The sequence below is a fragment of the mitochondrial genome of Aphidius gifuensis (genome assembly GCF_014905175.1).
Source record: "Aphidius gifuensis mitochondrion, complete genome".
In the NCBI taxonomy this organism is placed as follows: Eukaryota; Metazoa; Arthropoda; class Insecta; order Hymenoptera; family Braconidae; genus Aphidius; species Aphidius gifuensis.
This window is the reverse complement of record NC_054223.1, coordinates 1-20,134: the sequence shown is the minus strand read 5'-3', so window position 1 is coordinate 20,134 and position 20,134 is coordinate 1. Positions and strand designations below refer to the sequence as shown.

At 13.4% G+C, this 20,134-nt stretch overlaps 13 protein-coding genes and 24 non-coding genes across 37 annotated transcripts, besides 2 other annotated features; 16 read left to right on the top strand and 21 right to left on the bottom strand. All coding sequences in view use genetic code 5, as the record gives it.

Annotated features, from left to right (window-relative positions):
* Positions 1–1,663: a sequence feature (control region 2).
* trnM lies at positions 1,664–1,726 on the top strand. The gene has a single exon. It is a non-coding gene; the product is annotated as a tRNA-Met (tRNA).
* Positions 1,727–5,542: a sequence feature (control region 1).
* Positions 5,543–5,607, top strand: trnI. Its single transcript has one exon. It is a non-coding gene; the product is annotated as a tRNA-Ile (tRNA).
* Positions 5,608–6,387, top strand: J6753_mgr01. Its single transcript has one exon. It is a non-coding gene; the product is annotated as a 12S ribosomal RNA (ribosomal RNA).
* trnV lies at positions 6,388–6,451 on the top strand. The gene has a single exon. It is a non-coding gene; the product is annotated as a tRNA-Val (tRNA).
* Positions 6,452–7,732, top strand: J6753_mgr02. The gene has a single exon. It is a non-coding gene; the product is annotated as a 16S ribosomal RNA (ribosomal RNA).
* Positions 7,733–7,797, top strand: trnL1. Its single transcript has one exon. It is a non-coding gene; the product is annotated as a tRNA-Leu (tRNA).
* Position 7,798: 1 nt separating this feature from the next.
* On the top strand, positions 7,799–8,770 carry ND1. Its single transcript has one exon. A coding sequence (YP_010042643.1; NADH dehydrogenase subunit 1) covers positions 7,799–8,770, from the start codon at positions 7,799–7,801 to the stop codon at positions 8,768–8,770; it is 972 nt and encodes a 323-aa protein.
* Positions 8,769–8,834, bottom strand: trnS2. The gene has a single exon. It is a non-coding gene; the product is annotated as a tRNA-Ser (tRNA).
* Positions 8,833–9,975, bottom strand: CYTB. The gene has a single exon. A coding sequence (YP_010042642.1; cytochrome b) covers positions 8,833–9,975, from the start codon at positions 9,973–9,975 to the stop codon at positions 8,833–8,835; it is 1,143 nt and encodes a 380-aa protein.
* On the bottom strand, positions 9,976–10,522 carry ND6. The gene has a single exon. Coding sequence (YP_010042641.1; NADH dehydrogenase subunit 6) is annotated over positions 9,976–10,522 (547 nt in total).
* A 1-nt stretch (position 10,523) lies between these two features.
* Positions 10,524–10,586, top strand: trnP. The gene has a single exon. It is a non-coding gene; the product is annotated as a tRNA-Pro (tRNA).
* Positions 10,586–10,647, bottom strand: trnT. Its single transcript has one exon. It is a non-coding gene; the product is annotated as a tRNA-Thr (tRNA).
* Position 10,648: 1 nt separating this feature from the next.
* On the top strand, positions 10,649–10,933 carry ND4L. The gene has a single exon. A coding sequence (YP_010042640.1; NADH dehydrogenase subunit 4L) covers positions 10,649–10,933, from the start codon at positions 10,649–10,651 to the stop codon at positions 10,931–10,933; it is 285 nt and encodes a 94-aa protein.
* ND4 lies at positions 10,927–12,273 on the top strand. The gene has a single exon. A coding sequence (YP_010042639.1; NADH dehydrogenase subunit 4) covers positions 10,927–12,273, from the start codon at positions 10,927–10,929 to the stop codon at positions 12,271–12,273; it is 1,347 nt and encodes a 448-aa protein.
* Positions 12,274–12,337, top strand: trnH. The gene has a single exon. It is a non-coding gene; the product is annotated as a tRNA-His (tRNA).
* On the top strand, positions 12,338–14,011 carry ND5. Its single transcript has one exon. A coding sequence (YP_010042638.1; NADH dehydrogenase subunit 5) covers positions 12,338–14,011, from the start codon at positions 12,338–12,340 to the stop codon at positions 14,009–14,011; it is 1,674 nt and encodes a 557-aa protein.
* A 1-nt stretch (position 14,012) lies between these two features.
* trnF lies at positions 14,013–14,079 on the top strand. The gene has a single exon. It is a non-coding gene; the product is annotated as a tRNA-Phe (tRNA).
* trnE lies at positions 14,072–14,140 on the bottom strand. The gene has a single exon. It is a non-coding gene; the product is annotated as a tRNA-Glu (tRNA).
* Positions 14,141–14,142: 2 nt separating this feature from the next.
* trnS1 lies at positions 14,143–14,212 on the bottom strand. The gene has a single exon. It is a non-coding gene; the product is annotated as a tRNA-Ser (tRNA).
* trnN lies at positions 14,209–14,274 on the bottom strand. The gene has a single exon. It is a non-coding gene; the product is annotated as a tRNA-Asn (tRNA).
* A 1-nt stretch (position 14,275) lies between these two features.
* On the bottom strand, positions 14,276–14,342 carry trnR. Its single transcript has one exon. It is a non-coding gene; the product is annotated as a tRNA-Arg (tRNA).
* Positions 14,343–14,406, bottom strand: trnA. Its single transcript has one exon. It is a non-coding gene; the product is annotated as a tRNA-Ala (tRNA).
* Positions 14,405–14,761, bottom strand: ND3. Its single transcript has one exon. A coding sequence (YP_010042637.1; NADH dehydrogenase subunit 3) covers positions 14,405–14,761, from the start codon at positions 14,759–14,761 to the stop codon at positions 14,405–14,407; it is 357 nt and encodes a 118-aa protein.
* On the bottom strand, positions 14,759–14,821 carry trnG. The gene has a single exon. It is a non-coding gene; the product is annotated as a tRNA-Gly (tRNA).
* COX3 lies at positions 14,822–15,608 on the bottom strand. Its single transcript has one exon. Coding sequence (YP_010042636.1; cytochrome c oxidase subunit III) is annotated over positions 14,822–15,608 (787 nt in total).
* ATP6 lies at positions 15,592–16,269 on the bottom strand. Its single transcript has one exon. A coding sequence (YP_010042635.1; ATP synthase F0 subunit 6) covers positions 15,592–16,269, from the start codon at positions 16,267–16,269 to the stop codon at positions 15,592–15,594; it is 678 nt and encodes a 225-aa protein.
* Positions 16,263–16,424, bottom strand: ATP8. The gene has a single exon. A coding sequence (YP_010042634.1; ATP synthase F0 subunit 8) covers positions 16,263–16,424, from the start codon at positions 16,422–16,424 to the stop codon at positions 16,263–16,265; it is 162 nt and encodes a 53-aa protein.
* trnD lies at positions 16,425–16,491 on the bottom strand. Its single transcript has one exon. It is a non-coding gene; the product is annotated as a tRNA-Asp (tRNA).
* Positions 16,491–16,560, bottom strand: trnK. The gene has a single exon. It is a non-coding gene; the product is annotated as a tRNA-Lys (tRNA).
* A 4-nt stretch (positions 16,561–16,564) lies between these two features.
* COX2 lies at positions 16,565–17,248 on the bottom strand. Its single transcript has one exon. A coding sequence (YP_010042633.1; cytochrome c oxidase subunit II) covers positions 16,565–17,248, from the start codon at positions 17,246–17,248 to the stop codon at positions 16,565–16,567; it is 684 nt and encodes a 227-aa protein.
* On the bottom strand, positions 17,249–17,314 carry trnL2. Its single transcript has one exon. It is a non-coding gene; the product is annotated as a tRNA-Leu (tRNA).
* A 6-nt stretch (positions 17,315–17,320) lies between these two features.
* COX1 lies at positions 17,321–18,859 on the bottom strand. Its single transcript has one exon. A coding sequence (YP_010042632.1; cytochrome c oxidase subunit I) covers positions 17,321–18,859, from the start codon at positions 18,857–18,859 to the stop codon at positions 17,321–17,323; it is 1,539 nt and encodes a 512-aa protein.
* On the top strand, positions 18,860–18,923 carry trnC. Its single transcript has one exon. It is a non-coding gene; the product is annotated as a tRNA-Cys (tRNA).
* Positions 18,924–18,926: 3 nt separating this feature from the next.
* trnY lies at positions 18,927–18,993 on the top strand. Its single transcript has one exon. It is a non-coding gene; the product is annotated as a tRNA-Tyr (tRNA).
* A 2-nt stretch (positions 18,994–18,995) lies between these two features.
* On the bottom strand, positions 18,996–19,062 carry trnW. Its single transcript has one exon. It is a non-coding gene; the product is annotated as a tRNA-Trp (tRNA).
* Positions 19,061–20,068, bottom strand: ND2. The gene has a single exon. A coding sequence (YP_010042631.1; NADH dehydrogenase subunit 2) covers positions 19,061–20,068, from the start codon at positions 20,066–20,068 to the stop codon at positions 19,061–19,063; it is 1,008 nt and encodes a 335-aa protein.
* trnQ lies at positions 20,066–20,134 on the top strand. The gene has a single exon. It is a non-coding gene; the product is annotated as a tRNA-Gln (tRNA).

The window sequence follows — 20,134 nt, the reverse complement described above, 5'->3', positions numbered from 1 at the left end:
ATTTATATATATATAATACTTATTATATAATTAAAAATTTTCATAAAAAACATTGATTTTGGTCGATTTTTTGGTCATTTTGGTCGATTTTTTGGTCATTTTGGTCGATTTATAATTTTATAAATATAATTTTTAAAAATTTAATTATATCTATAATTAAAATATTTAATTATTTACACATTATTATTTAACTGATATAATAAAATATAAATCATTAAATATTATAAAACACAAGAATATTTTTTTTATTTTTTTTTATTTTAAAAAAGTCAAATATGTAATTTTTAATACATAATTAAATTATAATATAAATCTTATATATTAATAAATATGTATAAATTAATAAAATTTATTTATTAATAATTTATTTTTTTCAAATTATATATTTAATCTACTAATAATAAATATATTATATATAAATAAATATAATATATAATAATAAATTTTATTAATATATATATTTATATATATATATAATACTTATTATATAATTAAAAATTTTCATAAAAAACATTGATTTTGGTCGATTTTTTGGTCATTTTGGTCGATTTTTTGGTCATTTTGGTCGATTTATAATTTTATAAATATAATTTTTAAAAATTTAATTATATCTATAATTAAAATATTTAATTATTTACACATTATTATTTAACTGATATAATAAAATATAAATCATTAAATATTATAAAACACAAGAATATTTTTTTTATTTTTTTTTTATTTTAAAAAAGTCAAATATGTAATTTTTAATACATAATTAAATTATAATATAAATCTTATATATTAATAAATATGTATAAATTAATAAAATTTATTTATTAATAATTTATTTTTTTCAAATTATATATTTAATCTACTAATAATAAATATATTATATATAAATAAATATAATATATAATAATAAATTTTATTAATATATATATATTTATATATATATAATACTTATTATATAATTAAAAATTTTCATAAAAAACATTGATTTTGGTCGATTTTTTGGTCATTTTGGTCGATTTTTGGTCATTTTGGTCGATTTATAATTTTATAAATATAATTTTAAAAATTTAATTATATCTATAATTAAAATATTTAATTATTTACACATTATTATTTAACTGATATAATAAAATATAAATCATTAAATATTATAAAACACAAGAATATTTTTTTTATTTTTTTTTATTTTAAAAAAGTCAAATATGTAATTTTTAATACATAATTAAATTATAATATAAATCTTATATATTAATAAATATGTATAAATTAATAAAATTTATTTATTAATAATTTATTTTTTTCAAATTATATATTTAATCTACTAATAATAAATATATTATATATAAATAAATATAATATATAATAATAAATTTTATTAATATATATATATTTATATATATATAATACTTATTATATAATTAAAAATTTTCATAAAAAACATTGATTTTGGTCGATTTTTTGGTCATTTTGGTCGATTTTTTGGTCATTTTGGTCGATTTATAATTTTATAAATATAATTTTTAAAAATTTAATTATATCTATAATTAAAATATTTAATTATTTACACATAAATTATCAAAAATAAATGATAAAATTAGTACTAATTTTTATTTAAATAAATATAAATTATATTAATAATAAATAATATTAAAAATATTTTTTATTAAAAATAAAGATAAGCTAAAAAAGCTTTTTGATTCATACTCTTAATATAGATTAATTCTTCTTTATAAATAATAAAATTAAAAAAATTTTTTGATAATTAATTAATAAATTAATAAATACAGAATATAAATATTTACTATAAATTTTGGTCAATTTATTAGTAAATTAATTAATTAAAATAAAAATATTTTATTGTAAACTTTTGATAATTAAATACAAAATATAAATATTTACTATAAATTTTGGTCAATTTATTAGTAAATTAATTAATTCAAATAAAAAATATTTTATTGTAAACTTTTAATAATTAAATACAGAATATAAATATTTACTATAAATTTTGGTCAATTTATTAGTAAATTAATTAATTAAAATAAAAATATTTTATTGTAAACTTTTGATAATTAAATACAAAATATAAATATTTACTATAAATTTTGGTCAATTTATTAGTAAATTAATTAATTCAAATAAAAAATATTTTATTGTAAACTTTTGATAATTAAATACAAAATATAAATATTTACTATAAATTTTGGTCAATTTATTAGTAAATTAATTAATTCAAATAAAAAATATTTTATTGTAAACTTTTAATAATTAAATACAGAATATAAATATTTACTATAAATTTTGGTCAATTTATTAGTAAATTAATTAATTCAAATAAAAAATATTTTATTGTAAATTTTTGATAATTAAATACAAAATATAAATATTTACTATAAATTTTGGTCAATTTATTAGTAAATTAATTAATTCAAATTAAAAATATTTTATTGTAAACTTTTGATAATTAAATACAGAATATAAATATTTACTATAAATTTTGGTCAATTTATTAGTAAATTAATTAATTCAAATAAAAAATATTTTATTGTAAATTTTTGATAATTAAATACAAAATATAAATATTTACTATAAATTTTGGTCAATTTATTAGTAAATTAATTAATTCAAATAAAAAATATTTTATTGTAAACTTTTGATAATTAAATACAAAATATAAATATTTACTATAAATTTTAGTCAATTTATTAGTAAATTAATTAATTCAATAAAAAATATTTTATTGTAAAATTTTGATAATTAAATACAGAATATAAATATTTACTATAAATTTTGGTCAATTTATTAATAAATTAATTAATTCAATAAAAAATATTTTATTGTAAAATTTTGATAATTAAATACAGAATATAAATATTTACTATAAATTTTGGTCAATTTATTAATAAATTAATTAATTCAAATTAAAAAAATATTTTATTGTAAACTTTTGATAATTAAATACAGAATATAAATATTTACTATAAATTTTGGTCAATTTATTAGTAAATTAATTAATTCAATAAAAAATATTTTATTGTAAATTTTTGATAATTAAATACAAAATATAAATATTTACTATAAATTTTGGTCAATTTATTAGTAAATTAATTAATTCAAATAAAAAATATTTTATTGTAAAATTTTGATAATTAAATACAGAATATAAATATTTACTATAAATTTTGGTCAATTTATTAGTAAATTAATTAATTCAAATAAAAAATATTTTATTGTAAACTTTTGATAATTAAATACAAAATATAAATATTTACTATAAATTTTGGTCAATTTATTAGTAAATTAATTAATTCAATTAAAAAATATTTTATTGTAAAATTTTGATAATTAAATACAGAATATAAATATTTACTATAAATTTTGGTCAATTTATTAGTAAATTAATTAATTCAAATAAAAAATATTTTATTGTAAAATTTTGATAATTAAATACAGAATATAAATATTTACTATAAATTTTGATCAATTTATTAATAAATTAATTAATTCAAATTAAAAAATATTTTATTGTAAACTTTTGATAATTAAATACAGAATATAAATATTTACTATAAATTTTGGTCAATTTATTAGTAAATTAATTAATTCAAATAAAAAATATTTTATTGTAAATTTTTGATAATTAAATACAGAATATAAATATTTACTATAAATTTTGGTCAATTTATTAATAAATTAATTAATTCAAATTAAAAAAATATTTTATTGTAAACTTTTGATAATTAAATACAGAATATAAATATTTACTATAAATTTTGGTCAATTTATTAGTAAATTAATTAATTCAAATAAAAAATATTTTATTGTAAATTTTTGATAATTAAATACAGAATATAAATATTTACTATAAATTTTGGTCAATTTATTAATAAATTAATTAATTCAAATTAAAAATATTTTATTGTAAACTTTTGATAATTAAATACAGAATATAAATATTTACTATAAATTTTGGTCAATTTATTAGTAAATTAATTAATTCAATTAAAAAATATTTTATTGTAAAATTTTGATAATTAAATACAGGATATAAATATTTACTATAAATTTTGGTCAATTTATTAGTAAATTAATTAATTCAAATAAAAAATATTTTATTGTAAACTTTTGATAATTAAATACAAAATATAAATATTTACTATAAATTTTAGTCAATTTATTAGTAAATTAATTAATTCAATAAAAAATATTTTATTGTAAAATTTTGATAATTAAATACAGAATATAAATATTTACTATAAATTTTGGTCAATTTATTAATAAATTAATTAATTCAAATAAAAAATATTTTATTGTAAACTTTTGATAATTAAATACAAAATATAAATATTTACTATAAATTTTAGTCAATTTATTAGTAAATTAATTAATTCAATAAAAAATATTTTATTGTAAAATTTTGATAATTAAATACAGAATATAAATATTTACTATAAATTTTGGTCAATTTATTAATAAATTAATTAATTCAAATTAAAAAAATATTTTATTGTAAACTTTTGATAATTAAATACAGAATATAAATATTTACTAATAAATTTTGGTCAATTTATTAGTAAATTAATTAATTCAAATAAAAAATATTTTATTGTAAATTTTTGATAATTAAATACAAAATATAAATATTTACTATAAATTTTGGTCAATTTATTAGTAAATTAATTAATTCAAATTAAAAATATTTTATTGTAAACTTTTGATAATTAAATACAGAATATAAATATTTACTATAAATTTTGGTCAATTTATTAATAAATTAATTAATTCAATTAAAAAATATTTTATTGTAAACTTTTGATAATTAAATACAGGATATAAATATTTACTATAAATTTTGGTCAATTTATTAGTAAATTAATTAATTCAAATAAAAAATATTTTATTGTAAACTTTTGATAATTAAATACAGAATATAAATATTTACTATAAATTTTGGTCAATTTATTAATAAATTAATTAATTCAAATAAAAATATTTTATTGTAAACTTTTGATAATTAAATACAAAATATAAATATTTACTATAAATTTTGGTCAATTTATTAGTAAATTAATTAATTAAAATAAAAATATTTTATTGTAAACTTTTGATAATTAAATACAAAATATAAATATTTACTATAAATTTTGGTCAATTTATTAGTAAATTAATTAATTCAAATAAAAAATATTTTATTGTAAACTTTTGATAATTAAATACAAAATATAAATATTTACTATAAATTTTGGTCAATTTATTAGTAAATTAATTAATTCAAATAAAAAATATTTTATTGTAAAATTTTGATATTTTTATTAAAATATATTTTATAAATAAATTTCAACAATTTAAAAAATAATATAAAATAAAATTAGTTTATTTAATAATAAAATTTAATAATTAAAAAATAAATAAAGTAAAATATTATATTAAATAAAATAAAATAAATAATTATAAATTAAAATTTTTTAAAATAATAAAGTATCCTAAACTAAGAATTATGTTGATAATACTATAATAATTTGTTCAATCATTAAATTATAACCTTTAAATTAATAAAGTGCCTGAACTAAAGGATTATTTTGATAGAATAAAATATGTTATTTTTAACCTTTATTTAAATAATTAATGGCCAATTTAATAAGTATAAAATTATTAATTAAATTAAATTTTAGTTTTATTATTAATTTATATTTTTACTTATATATAAACATTTTGATTTAAATAAATTTTACTTAATATATATAATTATAAATATAGGAAACTATTAAATAAAAAAAATTATATTTTAAATAAAAATTGTGCCAGCAATTGCGGTTATACAATTTTAAATAAATTAATATAATAAACAATTTTAATAAATTGTTAAAAATTAAAAATAAAATTAATATTTTGATAAAATATAAATTTAAAAAATTTTTAATTTTATAAAAAATGAAATTTATAAAATTTTAAAAAACTAGGATTAGATACCCTATTATTAAATCAAACTTAACAAATTTAAATATTAAATGATTATATCACTAAACTTAAAAAATTTGACGGTATTTTAACTTATTTAGAGGAATTTATTAATTAATTGATAATACACGATAAAAAAAACTTAAATTTATATATTTATATACTTCTGTATTTAAAATAATTTTAAAATTAAAATTAAAATTTTTTTTAAAAAATAATTCAAGTCAAAGTATAATTTATATTCAAGAATATAATGAATTACTATATTAATAAAATAAATTTATTAAATTAATTAATAAATAAAAAGAATTTAAAAGTAAATTTATATTTATATTATAAATTGATTTAAATTTTAAAATATGTACATATCGCCCGTCATTCTCATAAATTTGAGGCAAGTCGTAACAAAGTAATATTACTGGAAAGTAATATTAGATTAAAATTTTAGTTTATATAAAATTTAATATTTACATTATTAAGATATATTAATTTATAAATTTTTATTTAATTTAAAATATCTAATAATAATAAATTAAATTAAAAAAAATTATTAAAATTTAAAAAAGTTATTAAAATAAAATAAAATAATATTATTTAAAATAAAAATATTACAATCAAATAATTTAAAATTAAATTAAATATTTTTACCTTTTGTATCAGGGATAATTAAAATTTAATTAAATCATTAAATCTCGAAAAAAAAAAAATTAAGTATAAAAATTTTTATTATAAAAATAATATTTTTAATTTATACTTAGAAACAATATATTAAACGATTTTTTTGATATCTAGTTATTTAATAAATTAATTTAATTAAATTATAAATTAAAAATATTTTAAAATATTTTATTAATATTTTTACTTATAATAAAAATTTAGGGGATAAACTCTTAATTTTTAATTACAATTATATAATTATTAACTTAATAACATAAATATAATAATAATTAATGTTAATAAATATATAATAATTTAATTAAAAATATCTAATATTTATAATAATTTAAAAATTTATTAAATTTTGTTAATTAATATATAATTAATAAAATTAATGATTATATAAGTAAATAATAATTTTTTTAAATATAAATTTATAATAAAAATTTTATTAATGAATTAAGCAAATAATTATATTCACCTGTTTAACAAAAACATGTCTTATTGATAATAATTTTAAGTCTAATCTGCCCAATGAAAATTAAATGGCTGCAGTATCAATAACTGTACAAAGGTAGCATAATAATTAGTTTTTTAATTGAAAACTAGAATGAAAGATTAAATGAAATATAAACTTTATAAATAAAACAAAAATTTAAATTAAATTTTAAGTTAAAATTCTTAAATATAATTAAAAGACGAGAAGACCCTTTAGAATTTTATATTAAATATAATTAAATTTATAATATTTTAAATATAAATTATATTTAATATTTAATTGGGGTAATTTTATAATTTAATAAACTTTTAAATAATTATAACATTAATTAATGATTATATAATCCTAATTTTTAGTATTTTAAAATAAATTACCTTAGGGATAACAGCGTAATTTTTTTTGAAAGTTCACATTTATAAAAAAGATTGCGACCTCGATGTTGAATTAAGATTAAATTAAAAGCAAAAATTTAATATTTTAAGTCTGTTCGACTTTTAAAATCTTACATGATTTGAGTTAAGATCGGTGTAAACCAGATCGGATTCTATCTTTAAATAAACTTAACATAATTGTACGAAAGGAATTTATGATAAAAATAATTTTTATATTTATAAATATAAAATATAAATTATTTTGGCAGATTATGCAATAAAATTAGAATTTATAAAAGTAATATTTAATTACAAATAATACATTATACAAATTATAATTTATATATTAAATATTATAATTATATTTTTTTTAGTATTAATTAACATTTTAATTAGAGTTGCATTTTTAACTTTATTTGAACGAAAAATTTTAGCATATTTTCATTATCGAAAAGGACCAAATAAAGTAAGATTTATAGGATTAATACAACCTTTTAGAGATGCTTTAAAACTATTATCAAAAGAATTTTTTTATCCAATAAAATCAAATTTTTATTTTTATTTATTTGCTCCTATATTAATATTTATTTTAATTTTAAGATTATGAATTATTTATCCTTTTATAACAAATTCAATTAATATAAAATTTAATTTAATATTTTTTTTAAGATTATTAAGAATAGGAGTTTATGGATTAATAATATCTGGATGATCTTCTAATAATTCATTTTCTATAATTGGGTCTTTACGGTCAATTGCACAATCAATTTCTTATGAAGTAACTTTATCAATTTCTTTATTATTAATTTTAATAATAATTAATAATATTAATTTAAATTATTTATACAATTATCAAAAATATTTATATATTTTTATTTTATTTATACCTTTAATAATTATAATATTTATTAGTATACTAGCAGAAATTAATCGAACTCCTTTTGATTTATCAGAAGGAGAATCAGAGTTAGTTTCTGGATTTAATATTGAATATAGAAATAGTAAATTTATTCTTATCTTTTTAGCAGAATATACTAGAATTATTTTTATAATATTTATTTTTGTTATAATATTTTTTAATAATAATTTTATAAATATTTTAATATATTTAATTACTATTATATTAATTTTTTTAATTGTTTGAATTCGAATTACATTACCACGAACACGATATGATAATTTAATATATTTTTGTTGATATTATAAATTACCTTTAATTTTAGTAATATTTATAGTATATTTAATTATACTTAAATACCCATTAGAAATATTTTTTTTAATAAATTATAAATAAGATAATAGAATTTTAAGTTCTATATTATATTTTCAAAATATATGTTTATTCAAACTCATTATCTAAAATTTTATATTTAAATCTCATATATTAATGATTAATCTTCTTAAAAAATAATATAAAAAATATATAATAGTTAAAATTTGTCTTAATTCAACATAAGGATAGTCAACTGGTTGAGATCCTAATCAAGTTAATATTAAAAAAATACAAATATATAATCAAAAATATATTTGATTTAAAGGGTAAAAAAAATATCTTTGAAATTTATTTTTTATATTTAAAATAGGTATTAAATATAAAATTAAAATAGATATTAATAAAGCTATTACACCTCTTAACTTATCAGGAATTGAACGTAAAATAGTATAAGCAAATAAAAAATATCATTCAGGTTGAATATGAACAGGAGTAATTATAGAATTTGCTATAACAAAATTTTCTGGATCCCCTAAAATATAAGGAAATTCTATAATAATAATTATTAATAAAATAATTAAGATTATAAAACCTAATAAATCTTTTAAAGTATAATAATTATGAAAAGAGATTTTATATAAATTTCTATTTATTCCTAATGGATTATTAGACCCAGTTTCATGTAAAAATATTAAATGAATTAAAACTAATATAATTAAAATAAAAGGTATTAAAAAATGAAAAGTATAAAATCGATTTAAAGTTGAATTATCAACTGAAAATCCTCCTCATAATCATTCAACTATTATTTGACCAATATATGGAATAGCAGATAATAAATTAGTAATTACAGTAGCTCCTCAAAAGGATATTTGTCCTCAAGGTAAAACATATCCTATAAAAGCAGTTCCTATTATTAATAAAAAAATTATAATACCAATAAATCAAGTATAAATTAATTTAAAAGAACCATAATATAATCCACGACCAATATGAAAATATACACAAAAAAAAAAAAATGAAGCTCCATTTATATGAATTAATCGTATTAATCACCCATAATTAACATCTTGAATAATATGAATAATTCTAAAAAATGAATAATTAATATTAGAAACATAATGTATTGATAAAAATAATCCTGAAATTAATTGTACTATCAAAAATAAACCTAATAACCTTCCAAAATTTCATCAAATAGATACATTAACTGGAGTTGGTAATTTAAATAAGGATTTATCTAATATTGCTAATAAAATATTTTTTTTTATGATAAAATTTGTCATAACAATTTAGTTGACGAAAAGGTAATATAATTTTTATACATAATAAAACACATCTAATTATAGTTATAAATAAATAAATAATTATAAATATATTTAAATCTATTGAAAAATCCATATACAAATTTTTTGCTGTTAAATCTATTAAGTTAAAGTTTTTATTTATAATTCTAAAAATTTCTAAAAAATTAATCTCATAAATATTTTTTAATCTTAATAATGTAATTATAAAAAAAAAAATTATTAATAAAATAAATTTTAAAAAAAAATATTTAATAAAATTTAAATTAAAATTTATTAAATTATTACTAGCAATACTAGTAAAGTATATAAATAAAATTATTAAACCTCCAATTATAATTAAAAATAAAATATATGAGTACCAATAATTTCTATTAATTAAATTTATTACTAATCTTATTAAAATAATATAAAAAGTTAATATTAATCTAAAAATTAAAGGATGGAAAGAAATTAAATTTGAAGGAATTAAAATAATAATAAACATAAATAAATTAAAATAAATAAATAATATATATAATCTAAAAATACAAAAAATAGTTTATTAAAAACATTAACATTGGAAGTTAAAAATATATTATTTATTTTTTTGAAGTTATAAAAAATAATTATCTTTAATTTACAAAATTAATATTTTAAATAAACTATATAACTAATTATATTAAATTTAAAAATTTTTTTTTTTATTAGATCATGTTTTATATATTCTTATTATTATAAACACATTCTTTTAACTTTAATTTCCTTAGAATTTATAATAGTAAATATAATTTATAATTTATATTATATAATAATAATTAATGAAATTAATCTATTTATAATTACAATTTTTTTAGGAATTTCTGTATGTGAAAGAGTATTAGGATTATCTTTATTAATTAATTTAGTACGATTAAGAGGAAATGATTATAACAATAACATAAAATTATTAAAATGTTAAAAATAATTTTTATATCTTTATCTTTAATAATTATAATATCTTTAATTAAATCTTCATTTTATAAAATAATTTTTAAAAATTATATATTTATACTAAATATTATATTAATTTTATTAATTAATAAAGTAAATAATTATTATAATATTTTTTATTCATTAGGAATAGATTCAATTTCTTTAAGATTAATAATATTAAGTATTTGAATTTTAAGAATTTGTTTAATAGCAAGAAATAAAGAACTAAATAAATATTATAAAAAAATTTTTTTATTAATTATATTTTCTTTGTTAATAATTTTAATAATTACATTTTTTTCTATAAATTTAATATTATTTTTTATTTTTTTTGAATTAAGATTAATTCCTATAATATTATTAATTATAGGATGAGGTATACAAATTAATCGTATTCAAGCTTCAATATATATAATTTTTTACACTTTATTTGGATCATTACCACTTTTAATAATAATTATAATAATATATATTAAAATAAATACATTAATATTAAATATATTAAATATAACAAATTTAAATAATATAATAAATTTATTTTATTATATAATTTTAATTACAGCTTTTTTAATCAAAATACCAATATATTTTATACATTTATGATTACCAAAAGCACATGTAGAAGCTCCAATTAGAGGATCAATAATTTTAGCAGGAATTATACTAAAAATAGGAAGATATGGGATTTTTCGTTTAATATTAATTTTTCCTAAATTATTTATTAAATTTAATATTTTTTTAATAATTATTAGAATAATTGGAAGAATTTATAGAAGATTAATTTGTTTATCCCAAAGTGATATAAAAATTATTGTAGCTTATTCTTCAGTAGTTCATATAAGAATTTTAATAGCAAGAATAATAAGAATAACTCAATGAAGATTTTTTAGAAGAATTATAATAATAATTGCTCATGGATTATGTTCATCAGGAATATTTTGTTTAGTTAATATAAATTATGATCGAATTCATTCTCGAAGATTAATAATTAATAAAGGTATAATAATAATTATACCAAGAATTTCATTATGATGATTTTTATTATGTACTTCTAATTTTTCAGCTCCTCCTTCTTTAAATTTATTTAGAGAAATAATATTATTTAATAGATTAATTTTATGAAATAATTTAATTATTCCTATATTATTTATAGTAATATTAATTGGAACTTCTTATTCAATTTATTTATTTGCTTTTTCTCAATACGGAAAATTATTTAAAAATATTTTTAATTTTAAAATAATTTCAATTCAAGAAATATTAATTTTAATGTTACATTGAGTGCCTTTAAATATTATTTTTATTCAAATAATTTTTTTAATTTAAATTTAAATAGTTTAACAAAAATATTGATTTGTGGAATCAAAGTTATAATAATATATTTTAAATTATATATTTTTTAATATCTTTTTATTTATTAATATTAAGAATTTATTTTTTAATTATATTTTTAAAATTTTTAATTTTTAAAACAAAAATAATTTTTTTATGAAATTTAATAATAATTAATTCAATAAAAATTGAATACATTTTATATTTAGATTGAATATCATTTTTATTTATAAGGACTGTATTAATAATTTCTTCAATAGTAATTTTATACAGAACTGAATATATAAAAATAGATAAATCTTTAAAACGTTTTATATGATTAATTATTATTTTTGTTTTATCAATAATTTTTATAATTATTAGAATAAATATATTTAGTATTTTATTAGGATGGGATGGATTAGGTTTATCTTCATATTGTTTAGTTGCTTATTATAAAAATAAAAAAAGTTTTAATTCAAGAATAATTACTATTTTAATAAATCGAGTAGGAGATATTATAATTATTTTATCTATTAGATTAATAATATATTTAGGATCTTTAAATTTTATAATATTAAATAATTTAAATCTAATAATTTTATACTTAATTTTAATTGCTGCAATTACAAAAAGAGCTCAAATTCCATTTTCTCCTTGATTACCTATAGCTATAACAGCTCCAACACCTATTTCTGCTTTAGTTCATTCCTCAACTTTAGTGACAGCAGGAGTATATTTAATAATTCGATTTAATCATTTAATAAATAAAAATTTTATATTTTTTTTATTTATTTTATCTATATTAACAATATTTATAGCAGGATTAACAGCTAATTTTGAATATGATTTAAAAAAAATTATTGCTTTATCAACATTAAGACAATTAGGATTAATGATAATAACTATTTCATTAAATTTAACAAAATTAACTTTTTTTCATTTAATTACTCATGCAATATTTAAATCTTTATTATTTTTATGTGCAGGAATTATTATTCATAATTATTTCAATAATCAAGATATTCGTTTTATTTCAATTTTAAATTTTAAAATTCCATTTATTTATTCTACATTTAATATTGCAACTTTAACTTTATGTGGACTACCTTTTTTATCAGGATTTTATTCAAAAGATATAATCATTGAAATATTTAATATAATAAGTAATAATTATTTAATATATACAATAATATATTTATCAATAAGTACTACTGTTTCTTATTCTTTTCGTTTAATTTTTTATATTTCTTTAAAATCTCCTAAAATAAATAATATAAGATTTTATTTATCAAATAACATAATAAATTATTCTTTATTAATTTTATTAATTATATCAATATTTTACGGCTCAATTATTAATTGAATTTTATTTTCATCATTAAATAAAATTTTTTTAACAAAAATAATAAAATTAATTATTTTTTTCATTTTAATATTTACAATATTATTAATATTAATTTTAAATAATATTAAAATAAACAAAATTTTTTATAAAAATATTATTATTTTTAAATTTATAAATATAATATGATTATTACCTTTAATAGATAAAAAAATTAAAATAAAATTAATTTTTATATCTAATAAATTTAATTATTTCAATGATATAGGATGATTAGAACAAGTCTCATCAAAAAAAATCATTAATAAAATTATAATTATATACAAATTTAAAAATATTTTTAAATTAAATATAATATTAATAATAATATTTTTATCATATTTAATATTAATTATAAAATATTATTAATATTTAAATAGCTTAAACATAAAGCTTAATATTGAAAATATTAAAATGATTTTTAAAATCTTTAAGTAAATAAATAATAAATATTTTTTTTATATTGAAAATATAAAGTTTTAGATAAACTATATAAAATAAAATAAAAATGGATTTTAACCATAAATTTAAAAAATTAGAAATTTTTATATTTTCAAAAATTATTTTATTAATTGGAATAAAAATTCATTTTAATTATTAACAATAATTTACCTCTATTTGGTTTCAATTAATTAATTAAGGATTAAATTTAAATCTTATTACAAGCCGAAATTGAATGCATAATTAATGCTTCTTAATTTAAAATAAATTTTACAAAATATCTTTTAAATGCAAATTAAAAATTTTTATTAAACTATTATTCTAAAGAACTCATTTTAAAGATCCTTCAAATTTTTCAAATTCTAAACCTCAATATAAAATTAATAAAATAATTAATCTCATATAAATTCATTCAAATAAATTTAAATAAATAAAAGAATTAATTAAAGGAATTAAAAAAACAACTTCTACATCAAATACTAAAAATAAGATAGCAATTATAAAAAAATGAATAGAAAAAGGTAAACGTGAAGACCTTAAAACATCAAATCCACACTCAAATGAAGAAATTTTTTCACGATCTTGATTTTCTTTTTTTGATAATAAATAATTAATAAAAATTAAAATTATTGAAATAAATAAAATTATTATAATAAATATTAATCTTATAAAAATTATTTATATTAATTAATAAACCTTTTAATTGGAAATTAAAAATACTTTTTATACTATATAAATAAAAAGATAATCAATAAATAAAAATATATAAAAATAATCAAACAACATCTACAAAATGTCAATATCAAGATGAAGCTTCAAAACCTAAATGATGAAATATAGAATAATGATTAAATAATAAACGTCAATAAGATACTAAAATAAATAAGGTACCAACAATAACATGAATACCATGAAATCCTGTAGCTATAAAAAAAATTGAACCATAAACTGAATCAGATATTCTAAAATAAGATTCTTGATATTCTAAATACTGAAAAAATGTAAAAATTATACCCAAAATTAATGTAATTAAAATACTTAAATTAGATATAAATAATTTTTTATTTATAATTCTATGATGACATAAAGTAATAGAGACTCCAGATCTTAATAAAATAATAGTATTTAATAAAGGAATATTAAAAGGATTAAATACTAAAATTGAATTAGGAGGTCAAACTCTACCAATTTCTACTCTAGGGGATAAATTTATATGAAAATAACACCAAAAAAAAGATAAAAAAAATATTAATTCAGATAAAATAAATAAAATTATACCTAAACGTAATATTTTTGTAACATATAAAGTATGGACTCCTTGAAAAGTTCCTTCACGAATTACATCTCGTCATCATTGATAAGTAATTATAATCATTAAAATTAAAGACATTAAAAATAATAAAATATTAAAATCATGTATAAATTTCAATGATCTAAATATAAAAATTATTAAACAAAAAGAATTTATTAATGGTCAAGGACTTAAACTTACTAAATGATAAGGATGATTAAATTTTATCATAATTTGTTTCTTTTAAATATAAAATTATTAAAATTACAAATACATAAGATTGAATTAAAGAAACTGAAATCTCTAAAATTAATAATATTAATTGTAAAATTAATACAATTAAATAAAATAAAAAAAAATTAGGAATAAATCTTCTTAACAAAGTTAATAATAAATGGCCAGCAATTATATTAGCAGTTAATCGAATTGATAATGTAAAAGGACGAATAATATTTCTTAATGATTCAATTAATACTATAAAAAATATTAAAATAAAAGGAGTACCCTGAGGAACTAAATGAACAAATATAAAATTAGTATTTTTAATTCAACCAAATATTATTAATCCTAATCATATAGGTAAAGATAATCCTAAAGAATAAATTAAATGTCTTGATCTTGTAAAAATATAAGGGAACAACCCTATAAAATTATTTATTATAATAAATAAAAATAAAGAAATATAAAATAATAAATTATTTATATTAAACTTATTTTTTAAAATAATTTTAAATTCTATTCATAAAATCAATATAAAATTAATTATTAAAAATAAAATTCGTGATCTTATCAATCAATATATTTGAGGAATGATAAATAAACCAATTAAAGAAGAAATTCAATTTAATCTAAAAATTTTTGTTGAAGGATCAAAAATTGAAAACAAATTTAATATCATTTAATAACAAAAAAATTATTTATAATTTTTAAATTATTAAAATTTTTAATTTTTAAATTAAATAAAAAATATAATAAAATTATAAATAAATAAAAAATAATAATAAAATAAATTAATAATAATAATCAATCTATAGAACTTATTTGTGGAATAAAAAAATATTAAATTTAATTACTTTAAAATGACATTTTAATGTTATATTATATTAACTAATTTTTTCATTAAGAATAAAATTTTAATTTATTAACATTGAAATAAAAATTCAATTTCTATAATTAGAACTTAATGAAAATTATTCAAAATTTTTTACTCAATTGAAAAAAAATAATAAATTAGTTCTTTCTAAGACAATAGGTATAAATCTATGATTTAAACCACAAATTTCAGAACATTGTCCATAAAAAATACCTACACGATTTAAATTTCTTATAATTTGATTTACTCGCCCAGGAGTAGCATCTACTTTAATACCCAAAGAAGAAATAGCTCATGAATGAATTACATCTACAGAAGAAACTAAAAATCGAATATTTATATTATAAGGAATAATTAAATGATTATCAACTTCTAATAACCGATAATTTCCTAAATCAATAAAATTATCTTGAATTATAAAAGAATCAAATAATAAATTTTTAAAATCAACATATTCATACCTTCAATATCATTGATGTCCCAAAATATTTAAAGTTATAAAAGGATTAATAATTTCTTCTACTATATATAAAATTTTTAATGAAGGAATAGCTATAAAAACTAAAATTAATATTGGAATTAAAGTTCAAATTAATTCTAATAATTGATTATGTATAATCTGCCGATTAATGAATTTATTTAAAAAAAATCATAATATGATATAAATAATAAAAATTATGATTATAAATAAAATTATTATAATAAAATCATGAAAATATGTTATTAAAGTTATAATATAAGAATTAGTATCTTGAAAATTAAATATATATCAATTTAGAATTTTTAATAAAAAATAAAATTTTATCTATGAATCTTAAATTCATTACATTAAATATGCTATATTAAAATAAAATTATTTTAAATAAACAATAGGAATTTGATCATATCTATGATTTATTGGAGGATATAATTGAGTTCATTCAATAGAAGTATTTATATATTTATTATAAATTACTAAACGTTTACTTAATAATCTTTCTCATAAAATAAAAATAAAAAAAATTATACTTACTAAAGATATAATAGAACCTAATGAAGAAATTAAATTTCAACCTAAATATATATCAGGATAATCAGAATAACGACGAGGTATCCCTCTTAAACCTAAATAATGTTGAGGAAAAAAAGTTAAATTTACACCTAAAAAAATTATAAAAAAATGAATTTTTAATCATTTATCATTTAAAATTAAACCTGTAAATAAAGGGAACCAAAAAATTATACCTGCTAAAATAGCAAATACTGCTCCTATAGATAAAACATAATGAAAATGAGCTACTACATAATAAGTATCATGCAAAATAATATCAACAGATGAATTAGATAACAAAATTCCAGTTAATCCTCCTAAAGTAAATAAAAAAATAAAACCTATAGATCATAAAATACTTAAATTATATTTTAAATTAACTCCTCTTAAAGTAGCTAATCAACTAAAAACTTTAATACCAGTAGGAATAGCAATAATTATAGTTGCTGAAGTAAAATAAGCTCGAGTATCAACATCCATACCAACAGTAAATATATGATGAGCTCAAACAATAAATCCTAAAAATCCAATAGTTATTATAGCATAAATTATACCTAAAGTACCGAAAGTTTCTTTTTTACCCCTTTCATTATAAACAATATGAGAAATAATACCAAAACCAGGTAAAATTAAAATATAAACTTCTGGATGACCAAAAAATCAAAATAAATGTTGATATAAAATAGGATCTCCACCACCAGCAAAATCAAAAAAAGTAGTATTTAAATTACGATCTGTCAATAATATAGTAATAGCTCCTGCTAAAACAGGTAATGATAATAATAACAAAATAGCAGTAATTAAAACTGATCAAATTAATAATGAAATTTGATCTATTTTAATATTATAAGATCGTATATTAAAAATAGTACTAATAAAATTAATAGCTCCTATAATAGAAGAAACACCTGCTAAATGTAATGAAAAAATAGCAAAATCTACCGCTACACCTCTATGACCTAATATCAACGATAAAGGAGGATAAACAGTTCAACCTGTACCAACTCCTGAATTTATTAAACCTCTAATTAATAATAAAATTAAAGATGGGATTAATAATCAAAATCTTATATTATTTATTCGTGGAAAAGCTATATCAGGAGATCCTAATATTAAAGGAATTAATCAATTACCAAATCCACCAATTATAATGGGTATAACTATAAAAAAAATTATTACAAAAGCATGAGCAGTAACAATACTATTATAAATTTGATCATTACCAATTAATCTACCAGTGATTCTTAATTCTATTCGAATTAATAATCTTATAGATAAACCTAATACTCCAGATCATATACCAAAAATAAAATATAAAATTCCAATATCTTTATGATTTGTAGAAAATAATCATTTTTTCATTAATTTTTAGTTTATTAAAACATTAAATTGCAAATTTAAAAAAATAATTTAATTATAAAATTATTAAAGTAAAATGTCTGATTTAAGTAATAAATTGTAAATTTATTTAAAAGATTAAAATATCTTTTTTACTAAATAAAATTTATAAAAAATTTATATTGTAAACTTTGAAAATTTATAGTTTATAATTAACTTAAAATTTTAAATATAAAAATATAAAACAAAAATAGATAAAAATATAATTATAAAATTAATAACCAAAATAGTATTAAAATTTAATTTAATTGTATAAAATTTTATTAAATTAAAATTTATATAATTAATAAATATATTCATATATAATATACGTAAATAAAAAAATAAAAAAATTAAAGAAAAAAAAATTAAAATTAATAAAATAAAAAAATTATAATTATTAATTAAATAAAAAATTAAGTATCATTTTATAATAAATCCTAAAAAAGGAGGTAAACCCCCTAAAGAAAACATTAAAAATATAAAAAAAATTTTTATATATTTATTACTAAATTTATAAAATAAATCTATTAAATAATTAATATTAAAAATTTTTAATATAAATATTAATAATAAATTAATTATTATATAAATAAAAAAATATATTATTCAAATTAATTCTCTAAAAATTAATGATATTAATAATCAACATATATGATTAATAGAAGAATAAGCATAAATCTTTTTTAAATAAATTTGATTTATAGAAAAAATTATACTAAAAATTCTTCTAATTAAAATAAATATTAAAACTAAATTTTGTAAATAAATAAATATTAAAATAAAAAAAGGAATAATTTTTTGTCAAGTTGAAATAACTAAATTACTAATTCAATTTAAATTTATTATTAAATCAATAAATCAAAAATGAAAAGGTATTATTCCTAATTTTAATATTATACTAATATTAATAATCATTAAAAAAAATATATTATTATAATAAAATAATAAAAAATTTATTATAAAAATAAATAATATTGACCTAAATGAATTTACTAAAAAATATTTTATACATAAATCATAAATATAAATATTATTTAATATTAAATAAACAATAAATATTATTAAATTTAATTCTATATTAATTCAAATAGAAAATCAAGAATTTATTGAAATAACTAATAAAGGTGAAATAAATAATATAAAAATAAATAATCAATTATATTTTATATTAAAAATTAATATAAAAATTATATTTTAATGTAATAAGCATAAAAATTTTTGAAATTTTTAGAAATAGTTTAATTCTATTATATATAT